We start from the raw sequence: 11,198 nt of genomic DNA, 5'->3' as shown, positions 1-11,198 counted from the left end.
CTCTCAGACTGTGACAGACATGTGTTGGCTTGTTGTGGGCCTATTTTTATATGTTTTATGGTCTGACTGCCGACGAGCTCTGTCCGGCGGGGGGGGGGGGCTTGACCTGTCTGGTGGGGGGATTTAGCCCCGCTGGCACCGCCACTGGGCCCCAGAATCAAGCAGTGACGGGACAGAATAATTATGACGTCAACCAAACTAATATAGATTGCTAGACTCGTACCGATAACATCTTTGAACATACTTCCTCAAGAGATTTTTAAAAAAATTATGAAGAAGAAATGGATCATTAATAAACTATGTATAAAAATTCATCACTACTTTTGATGTAAATAATATATCAGAATCTGTGCTCTGGTAACTTTTCAATCAGAAGTTCATGTGTTGAATCTGACACTTGATCTTAGACACTGACGCATAGTTGTTGATTTATATTGGGTTCAACTGCTCTCTGGACAATTAATCTATTTCATTTTTCTATATTTAGCACCTAACATTTGTCCACCAGTTTGCAAAATATTTTGTGAGTTTGGAAATGTTTTGGATGCCAATGGCTGTCCAACTTGTGAATGCATTCAAGGTCCAGAAGTTACAGCTGGTGAGTTTTAAATAATTCCAATCTTGCTTTTTACATTGCTTTTATTATTTTTTATAGGGTTGTCTATTTTTTTAAAAATATTTATTATATTGTGTTGTTCTTTAGAGCCTGTGGTTTGTCCTCCACTCTGTAAGATGTTTTGTGAGTTTGGAAATGTTTTGGATGCCAATGGCTGCCCAATATGTGAATGTATTCAAGGTCCAGAAGTTACAGCTGGTGAGTTTTTAAAATTCCTGTCTTGCTTTTTATATTGCTTTATTATTTGCATGTTTATATGGTTGTCTAGTTTTTAAAAATAATTTTCGTGTTGTTTTCCAGAGCCTGTGGTTTGTCCACCACTTTGTAAGATGTTTTGTGAGTTTGGAAATGTTTTGGATGCCAATGGCTGCCCAATATGTGAATGTATTCAAGGTCCAACAGTTCCAGTTGGTGAGTTTTTACAATTTAAAGTGTGCTGTTAATTGTGTTTGATAGTAATGATAAAGGTGGCCTTGAGCATTTCCTAAAGTGGAAATATTTCATGTTTATTGTTGTTGTTATGACAATTCTGATTACCATGCTTATGTTTCTTATTCGACGTTGATCCATTTAAATTAACTTTCAGTTTTTAATTTTCTTCATATTTTATTATCATTTATGAATGATAACTTTTATTTTTAAGCTATTGACTGTGAAGCTGGTTATGTATATGATTCGGATGATAACCTGTGTCAAGGTATGAAAAACAAGACTAATATTTGATCACTGACTCATGTAAACCTTTTCCTGCACCACATTTCCTACCAACTAGACAAATTCGATGGAAGGTTTCTGCTCCTAATGTCACACCACACCTAATAGTTCATTTTTAACCTATTTCTATATAGATGAGGTATAAAATCACACCTATTTTAAAATTTGACAAGAGAAATTATCTTAATAATTATCGTCCTGTGTCTCCCCTTTTAAGTTCCAAAATTATTGAAAAAGGAACATCTTCACAAATGTATTCTTACCTTGATTGTAACCAATATATTTCTCATTTTCAATCTGGCTTCAGACTTAACACTCAACTGTAACTGCACTGACTACTGCCATTGATTCATGGCTTCATGAAACTAACAATAAAAACCTCACTGGCACTTTATTCACTGATCTATAGAACGGTTTCAATACTGTCTATCATGATATACATTATATTTCATTTATTTTAATATTAATCTTTCGACAAAAAACAGCAATAAAAGCAAATGTTAAGAAAAAAAAAACATCTGTCATCACTTGCTAATTTACTTACAAGCCTGGTTTCCATACAATCGCTACACTGTCGCTAGTGTTTTCACTGCAGTCGTTGTACTGCATAGCACAATCGGAAAGGCTTCCTGTTTCGACCGACCAATCAACATCACAGAGATGCCTGTATGGAAACTAAGCTATAGTTTCTCCCCCTCAATAATCAACTAGATAAATCTGACCTTCTAGATCTCAGAACCTTCTTTTTGGTTGCACATTGTCTTCTCTAAGTTCTTGGTTGAATATTGTCCCTCAGATTTCCACTTCCTCTTTCCTATTTGTAATGACCTGCCTAACAATTACTGAATTTCATCCTAATGTTCATGTTGATATGTATACTGATGATGAAATCATTTATTAGAGCACACGATACTTCAGTACAATTTATTGAACGAATAGATGAAAACTTTCAGCCAATCTAATTATTTCATATTTTGTTTTAAGATATTGATGAGTGTGAACAGCCTGATTCATGTGATGAATTTTCCCGCTGCATCAACTTACCTGGAACTTACGAGTGTGATTGCTTGGATGGATTTTCAGCAGATTCCAACAATCAGTGCATTGGTAAGAGTTGGATCATCATGTTGTTGTTAATAATTAATAATCAATAATCATGGGATTGTTCGGCTGTTCCCTGGTTTATTTCCTTCCCTGCTTTCGTGTTTCAGCTACTTTGTACATCAAGGCACATGTGTACAATAAAAATATTGTACACTTTATCAGAAATTTAAAAGATTTTTTGTCAGTAACAGAACAACATATTCACTGCCAATTTTGAGTTGCTTCATTTTTTGTAGCTCATTGCAAGCAAACTCAATCATGATGTCATCATTATTTTCAAGCTTGCAAACACTATTTACCCTTGTATGGAAAATTTAAACCTACTGAACTCCCTCTCTCTCTATGATAGATGTAAACGAATGTTTTAATCCTGAACCATGTGGGTTTGTGCCATTCTACGATTGTGTTAATACTGTTGGATCGTTTGAATGTGTCTGCTCTGCCGGCTACACGAAGGATGAGCATGGCAATTGTCAAGGTAAACTTGTCTAACATGCAAACATATTTAGATTTCTGAATACTTAGCATAATAGCCTAATTTATTATTTACTTATATCTTTTATTATTTAACTCTTCTTATTCTGGAGATGTTTTCTTTATGGTCACGTTTATTTACAAAATTACTTCAAATACAACAGGTAAAATATTTAGATGGGACATGAAGAAAATAATCAACACAAATGCGAAGGAACAATGATGTTTGTGAAAGCATTTTGAAAATGATATGCATGTATTCACCAGGTGTTGCTCAGGGTACAGGTTGTTAATTATGTAATCATATATGTCTGAAACATGCCTTTTCGTATGCAAACATTCATTGAGATTTCTCTTGCCTTTCCCCAGATATTGATGAGTGTTTGGGACCAATGTGTGGAATCAATTTTGCTCTACAGTGTGTGAACACAATAGGGGCTTACAGGTGTGAGTGTAGCAACGGATTCACAACAGACCCAGACGGTGGATGTGAAGGTTAGTTACATACAGCAAATTACACTGCTGCACAACTAGAGACTAATTTTTGCTGTTATATATAATTAGTTTAAATAATGTAATGATAGATTGAACAATCGATTGATATAATAATACCATTACTTGTGAATATTGATTGATTGATTGATTGATTCTGATTGGATCTTATTTATAGACATTGATGAATGTGCTGATACCAGTCTGTGCGGAAATAATAGCGTTTGTATAAATTCGTACGGCGGGTACCGATGTGACTGCGCAGAAGGCTATGAAAAGAACATCAAAGCTCAATGTGTTGGTAAGATGCTAAGCATATCTTTTTCATCGTTGAGGTAGTGGTTGGTGATACAGATGCAGTTCAGCATCTGAGTTCCCAGTTTAAAGCCAATGTTTCTAGTTTGTGAAATACTACATGGATAAATCGATGCATACCAGTTTCTTTTTCTTTTTTTTAATTACTACATAAATTTACTGGTTGTAAGCTATCCACTATCTGCACAATCTGTCATGTTAAATGAAATAAAAAATGAGGCCTATTCCATAATGCATTTTTATTATATGTGCCACTTTGGTCGGATGATTCCATTATTTTCGAGATATATTGGCTCATCCAGGTATCTTACACATGACCATTGACAATACTGCTGATTTGTGTAATATGTTTGTATTGTGGTGAGATTAAAAAATATAAATAATTAATAATTTATAATATAATATAATTTAATAATATAAATTAAAATATATATTGAAAATTGGATCTAACCAAATTATTAAAAAAGTAAGAGATTGTTGATTTATATTTTTATTTATTTTCATTCATTATGGCACTTTCCATAATAGTAATTTTCAAAATAGTTCTGAAAAATACAAATAAAATTTTTTAAAGAAAATAATAAATTAATTGTTTATTTTTGCATTTATAGCGAAGGCTGTAAAAGCCGGCAATTGTCCAGGTACAGATGGACTTCTTGGCATTTGTTCCAACATGTGTAAGGTAGATAGTGACTGTGATGGTGACACTAAGTGTTGCAGCAACGGATGTGGTAGAGTTTGCCTACCAGCTGTCCACCCTGTTCCTGACGTGGTAGAAGAAGGTGAGAAAGGTAGCTGCTCCGCAAAGGCATTGCTGCTAGGACCTCAATGCTGAGGATATCTGCAGAGAAATTACCTTAATAATTATCGTCCTGTGTCTTTCCTTAAGTTCCAAATTATTGAATAAGCAACATCTTCACAAATGTATTCTTACCTTGATTGTAACCAATATATTTCTCATTTTCAATCTGGTTTCAGACCTAACACTCAACTGTAACTGCACTGACTACTGCCATTGATTCATGGCTTCATGAAATTAACAATAAAAACCTCACTGGCACTTTATTCGCTGATCTATAGAAAGGTTTCAATACTGTCTATCATGATATACTTTATTTTTCATTTATTTTATTATTAATCTTTCGACAAAGAAACAGCAGTAAAGGTTGAACATTGGTACCGAGGAAAAGCAAAAGTTAGGAAAAAAAACTGTCATCACTTGCTAATTTACTTACAAGTCTGGTTTCCTTGAAATCACTACACTGTCGCTAGGATATCAGCAGCAGGTCGAGTGGCAGGAATCAGGTGGGGTTATGGAGCATGAGGGTTCCTAATGAACAGCTTTCCAAGTGTCATAAGGATTCTTGGTTATAGAGTATCAATGGTCAGGAAAAGTTTGATAGTCTGCTCCCCAATGTTAGAGCATTAAGGGTCCATGATCAGCACGACACTTACAAAGTGTCATAAAGAGACTGTTATGAAGAATATACAATTCCAAATGGTTAGCACTCCACTGTCAGCCCTCAAAAGATACTTATTTGGAGTCCAAAATGATCAGCTGACCACCCCAAGCATCATAAAATAGCTTTGCGAGCAGCGTGTCTCATATAGTCATCTTCACTGAATGGTGTACTCTTCTTAGATATGTTTTTTAAAAAAATGTACACATTTTTTTTTTGCTGTAACTAATCCATAACAGAGAACAAACGTTAGTCCAAATAAAGAAATGGAATGCATGATTTGATGTTTCGACCTTTATTGGGTCATCTTCAGGAAATGAATAGTTATGATAATTTATAACAGTTCTATCTTTTACAAATATAAGTTTTTAAAATTTGTTTTGTAGTTGAAGTGTGTCCAGTTTGTGCCACTGATGCACTTCCAGATGACTTTCAGCAGAGGGTGTGTGCTGCGGATTTCAGTAAGTAATAGCCAAGTAACATTATTGTATTGATTACGATTTACTGATCCAATCAGTAATGGCTATGATTATGAAGTAGTTTTTATGTTACCATAGCATCTAAATTTGCCATTAAATGTATGTCTTAAGCCGCGCATTCACTGCACCCGACAGTTGTTGTTCAACGCGATTCTACGAAGAACGCAGCGCAACACTGATATTTTTTTTAAGACGATCTGTTCAGACAGCCACCAGCAATGAGCATGCGGCGTTGTGTCAATTAGCGGTCACATGAAGCGGGGTTGGATTCGTCATGTTACGTATGCACTATGCAGTGAGTGCCCAGCGTTAAGCATGGTCATTGTAAACACTAAATATCGGCAACTTTAGTAATGCATGATATCGCCACTATCTGCTAAACTGCAATTTTACCATTATCATCACTCCTGTCATCATCAGCTGCATTTTGTCTTTTCATTGTCTTTATTCATTATAATACTGTATTATTTTATAATTATTCCTTCAGTTTGGAGTGCGAAACTGAAAAAAGATGGGGCTACATTCCGGTTGTTGCGCAACCAGAGTATGGAGAAACCAGCTCCTGTTCCTGCGGGAATGAGCGAGTTATTGTCCTTCACATCAACTTCTGCCTGCCTTCAGCAGTGCGAATTGTTAATGTCATGTAAGTAAACTCAAAATATGGTTAGAATGAGGATTAAGATTTTGTTTTCCAATACCCCCATTGTATTGGTGGTATTATGAACAACAGTACAGTATTTTTCTCTAACAGCAGTTACAGTAATATGAATAACAAATTGAATCAATTTCAGTTTGGGTGGACAGTGAATGAGATACAGATTTTTTAATATTTAAAAACTGGGGGGAAAAGGGGCGTAACTGCCCATTTTTACACCTTATTCTCCCAGTTGTTAAATATTAAAAAATCTGTATCTCATTCACCGTTCCCCAGTTTTTCGTCAAACAACTTTTTTCTGTCTTAGAAAAATCAGTTCTACAACATATCAAAAAATTTTTTTCCTCCGGAGCCTGACTTTAAGCTTCTTAGATTTTTTTCCCCATTAAGATGCAACATTTCTCACAATGTTACATACAGTTTTATGCAATTAATCACATATTAAAATTTGGATTGGCAAAAACACTTGTTTGTAGGTACTGTACTTGGTATGCATATATGAATATCATTTATAAAAATAATCAAAATATAGTGCAAATAACTATAAAGCAATATTGATGAAAATAACTTTTATACTATTTTAATGTTGGTAAATACTGTACAGTATGGTTTGCCAAATGACAGCAGTTTCAAATAAACAATCTATTAATATCAATCATCAAAACAATTTATTCCATTTTTTTCAGTTGAAACATATGATAAGCTGGTGATAATCACCCAGTCAAGCTTAATAATTAACAGCAGGATTGAGCTGGATGGTCAAACAATGATTATCGACTTGAATGGTGATAACAGAAAAGAGTTGGCGAGAGCTCTTAAATCATGTGGTAGAATGTAAGAAGTTGTACTAGTAAGGATGAAGTCCATTTAAATAAAAATCAAATTTAAAGCTGATAAACTTTGCAGTTTTTAAGAGAGCAGAGTTCTAAAAAGTTTAAGAGAGCAGAGTTCTAAAATGTTTAACATAATAGGGTATACTAATTTTTTTATATTCTATTTTCATTGAAATCTAAATCTTAAAATTCATTAATTTTAATGCTGTTAAAGGAATTGTTAAAGGAATGCACAAGGGCCTGTGCTAATTTTTATATATTAAAATGATTTATAGCAATTCCAATAGTGCATATAAGTTTTTAAATGTTTTGATAGATTTGATACAGTGTATGCTAATTTTTATGTTTCCATCAAAATCTAAATCCAATAATGATTCATTTAAAACAAGTTTTAACATACTGTATAGGGCATCCTAATTTTTATATTCTATGTTCATTGAAATCTAATTCCTCCAATTTTCAAGATTCATTAATTTTAAAGCTTGAATAAATTTGAAGAATGCACAAGGACCTATGCTAATTTTTATACAGTAAAACATTGAAATTTTTATTCCCCATGACTTATAATAAGCTAATGAATTCAATGATTCCAGTGGTGCAGATTAAGTTTTTAAATGTTTTAACAGATAGATGTGATAGTGTATGCTAATTTTTATATGTTTTTAATAGAGTATTTAGTATGAAGTAGTGTTTTTCTGAGAATATAATTTGCCAATGTTTGTCTTGGAATCATTGAGCTGTATTTTTAGTGAAAATGAATAAAATGTTTGCAATTGCATAAAAGGCTTTACTCCCGTTGTACTCCTTCATACTATACTCTCTATATACTGTACTGTATCATTAAAATCCATACATTATTAAAATTCAGCAAAAAATGAAATTACAGTAGGAGTGTACTTACTACCTTAATCACCATTGAGACTTGTACCTTGTTTTCGCAAAATTATCTTTTTGTCAGAGAAGGGCGGGAAAAAAAAATTTGTTTTCTTAGTTAGCCAATGGTTTTGCCAAAAACATTCCAGCGGAAAAGAAAACAGTGTAGTAATGAGATGGTTAAATGCTTTAAATTTAAATAATTAGGAATAAAATACATATCTTATTTCTTTGAATTTCAAGGCAGCGGCAGCATAATAGAAATAAAATTTTTCTCTGGTGACGGGTGTGCTAATTGGCCAAATATTAAATGTTTATTCGAAACTGCAACTGTGCTTGGTCAATACTGATGATAATGTAATAGATAAACCAAAACAAAACTTTTCTGTATTCGAAGTATGTTTATTATCAAAAAAACAATACAAATTATATTTCTATGTCCATGATGTTCTTTCCAACATATCCATAATGCAATGTTATCCTGCTTGAGGTCAAATTAGAAGTTTCTAATAATGTTTCGCTTTTTAAAACTATCTGACAATGAATGGTGTTTGTCTCTAAAGTGAAAATTGCAGAAATGTTTCTGCTATTTTTTTAGGTTAATTTCAGTTAATGTGTTTAAAAATAAAATATACAGTAAACTTGTCTTAGCACAAAATCATGGTGCTGAGTTGTACTTATTATTCTAATTTTTTTTTTAATGAAAACTATCTTGTATAATGGTGGATCTTATTTTTCGGCCTGTACAATTCCATCCATATTGCCCATCTTTTAAACAACAACAAATACTTAAAACTTCCGAGGTTCTTATATATTCTAGATGAAGGTACAGGGCTATCTTCCTAGTGAGTACTGTACACCTTTGCTTCCTGTCCTACAATACAAAACCATTCAAATCGCCCATCTTTTCAACAATATTAAATAATAAAAAAACTTCTGAGGTCCTTATCTGCCACCAAGGGTCCTTTTCTGTGTGCTGATATATAAAACTGTTGGACAGAAAGAAAAAAATAACTATAGTAATGTATACAAACATGGCATTCATATAAATCAACATTTCAAGTACTATGTTGTGAGTAACCAAGATCAACTATTACAGTAATTACATTTATACAAAATGAAAAAAAAAAAAAAAAAACAGCCAGAATTTTAAGACTATGATAGAACTGATGAATTTATTTGGTGTAAATACCAAGGATAACCCAAGAAAGTCTAGAAGACTTATTTCAGTTGGGACCAACGGCTTGAACACCTCATCCAAATGATGGTATAAAAAAATTTGCATTTCAATAAAAATAAAATTAAAATGTGAAGTAGGCCTTCTTCAAAATGAGCTAGTTAATATCAATTTATGACTTTAATTTGTCACTTTTTAAAGGACAACATTTGTAATTTTAATCTGTCTTATTGATAACATATTCCATCCTTCCTAATTGGAATACTTACCATTATTTCCTCGAATAAAGGCATCACCATATTTGTTCTTCAGTTGACCATTTACATATTCCTCAGTCTGTTCCAATGCAATGTTCATGTAACCATCTAATGTAGCTAGCACTCCTAGACAAAAGCGAAATTGTTGTCAAAATAATTGCATGATAAAGCAATTTAATGAAATGCATCAGTTAAAGGTGTACTATCACAAAAGGACAGGAAAATACTGAAGAAATTCAAATACATATAAAATTTGATTACCACACCAGCCAATTTTAATGATCTATGCAAAAGAATACATGCAAGTTATTATTTAACTGTCTGAAAATTAATGGAAATTTCTTTTTTAATTCAAAGTTAATAGCTTGTTTAAATTAAACAAATCAGGATATTGTTCATTCACGCAGGGCGAGTCCATTATTTTTCTTTTAATACTCGAGAGGTAAATTTCAAAGGAAACTTAGGCATTTGTCGGTTTATCCATGTAAGTATTCACGAAATAGACATTCAAATTAAGCTATTCAAATATTGAAGTAAAATTACCATTTTTTTTATCTTATAACTGACACATCTTCAAGGAAATACTAATACTGCAATTGGAAAGGATTTGTATATAAGCAGTTCAAAGTAGATAACAGTACCTGTAAGTGTACTATAACTATAGGGCAGGATTTTTTGATACTGTACCTTGTTTCACGAACTTGTTTTTTTAAAGGTCATCATAGGAGGGTGGAAAAAAACTAAAGTAAAATTTTGTTTTCATATTTAAGTATTTGCCAAAAACATCTGGACATTAGAGAAAATAAAATTGTATTTGTTTTATTAGTGTAGTAATGGGATGGTTAAATGCTTTAGGAAGAAAAAATACATCTTATTTTTCGAGACTTCAAGGCAATTAAATTAAAATATAGAAAAACTTTAAATTCAAATTTTCATGGCGGTGGGTGTGCTAATTGGTCAAAAATATTTTTTTTTTTTTAATCATTGTTGGCTAAACAAGGTATAAAAAAAATCTTGCCTAAAGCCCACAAAGTGAGGTAGGAATGCACAATGTATTGTACATAACATTAACATACTGTTTCAGGATGATCTGATGAAAACAATATTTTAAAAAAAAGGTATGATTAAAGAGAAAGTGTTGAAGCATGTTGAGACTAACCTCTATAATCTACTCCTGAATTGAGTTTGACCACAACTGGCCTACCAATAATCTGCTTCAGGAAATCACTCGGAGTTTGTTTTCGGCTCATATTTTAACACAAAACATTAACAATGCTTCTTTCTGCTAGAAAAAAAAATGAATGAGATAATAATAACAATAATAGATGGATTTATATAGCACAATTAGACAACGTCTATGCACTCGAACGGCTCCCCCCCTTTGTACACAGTGTTAAAATTTTAAAGCTTATTCTTGAGCCCATACAAATTCTTTCCTGGGATCACTTAAAATGAATACTTCTAAGCATGTAAATATGCATCAGTACACGTTATACATAGGCCTAATAGAACACATAAGCCTCTAATCTTAAATCCATAAATCTCAGGCCAGGTCTTTTAACATAGAAATGCGATACTGTGGTTCAATTTCGTTTTTATCCTTTTGCAAGTTTCATTAAATGTTTGTTTAATAATACTACTACTACTAGTAATAATAATAATAACAATGATGATGACGATAGTAATAATTGATAATAATATTAATTGCAATAAAAAGGGAAGAAAATTGTGCTAAATGCGAAAAAAAAA

The 11,198-nt window shown here is 32.5% G+C and overlaps 2 protein-coding genes across 14 annotated transcripts in view; one reads left to right on the top strand and one right to left on the bottom strand.

Moving 5' to 3' along the window:
- Nucleotides 1-7,932, top strand: part of LOC117110780 (fibrillin-1-like) — a 60,466-nt gene extending 52,534 nt beyond the window's left edge. For 9 of the 10 annotated variants that reach the window (XM_033253581.1, XM_033253585.1, XM_033253588.1 and 6 more), the window contains 12 exons: nucleotides 488-598; nucleotides 704-814; nucleotides 917-1,027; nucleotides 1,260-1,313; nucleotides 2,315-2,437; nucleotides 2,784-2,912; nucleotides 3,278-3,403; nucleotides 3,579-3,701; nucleotides 4,327-4,497; nucleotides 5,562-5,636; nucleotides 6,142-6,297; nucleotides 6,996-7,932. In XM_033253581.1, the coding sequence (XP_033109472.1) occupies nucleotides 488-598; nucleotides 704-814; nucleotides 917-1,027; nucleotides 1,260-1,313; nucleotides 2,315-2,437; nucleotides 2,784-2,912; nucleotides 3,278-3,403; nucleotides 3,579-3,701; nucleotides 4,327-4,497; nucleotides 5,562-5,636; nucleotides 6,142-6,297; nucleotides 6,996-7,147 (1,442 nt within the window). In that variant the 3' untranslated portion in view covers nucleotides 7,148-7,932. The remainder of the gene's footprint in view (nucleotides 1-487; nucleotides 599-703; nucleotides 815-916; nucleotides 1,028-1,259; nucleotides 1,314-2,314; nucleotides 2,438-2,783; nucleotides 2,913-3,277; nucleotides 3,404-3,578; nucleotides 3,702-4,326; nucleotides 4,498-5,561; nucleotides 5,637-6,141; nucleotides 6,298-6,995) is intronic. The other variant, XM_033253582.1, reaches the window with a different exon arrangement.
- A 464-nt stretch (nucleotides 7,933-8,396) lies between these two features.
- The window catches only part of LOC117110782 (U6 snRNA-associated Sm-like protein LSm6), a 3,763-nt gene continuing 961 nt past the window's right edge, over nucleotides 8,397-11,198 (bottom strand). For 2 of the 4 annotated variants that reach the window (XM_033253593.1, XM_033253590.1), the window contains exons 2-4: nucleotides 10,609-10,734; nucleotides 9,462-9,575; nucleotides 8,397-9,004 (exon numbers count right to left, since the gene is read on the bottom strand). In XM_033253593.1, coding sequence (XP_033109484.1) covers nucleotides 8,961-9,004; nucleotides 9,462-9,575; nucleotides 10,609-10,699 — 249 coding nt within the window. In that variant the 5' untranslated portion in view covers nucleotides 10,700-10,734 and the 3' untranslated portion in view covers nucleotides 8,397-8,960. The remainder of the gene's footprint in view (nucleotides 9,005-9,461; nucleotides 9,576-10,608; nucleotides 10,735-11,198) is intronic. The other 2 variants (XM_033253592.1, XM_033253591.1) reach the window with 1 other exon arrangement.

The sequence above is a fragment of the Anneissia japonica genome, unplaced genomic scaffold, assembly GCF_011630105.1.
Source record: "Anneissia japonica isolate Jap-2015-1 unplaced genomic scaffold, ASM1163010v1 scaffold2756_len2360902_cov194, whole genome shotgun sequence".
NCBI lineage: Eukaryota > Metazoa > Echinodermata > Crinoidea > Comatulida > Comatulidae > Anneissia > Anneissia japonica.
The sequence above is the reverse complement of the archived record's forward strand: the minus strand, read 5'-3'. Positions and strand labels throughout refer to the sequence as shown.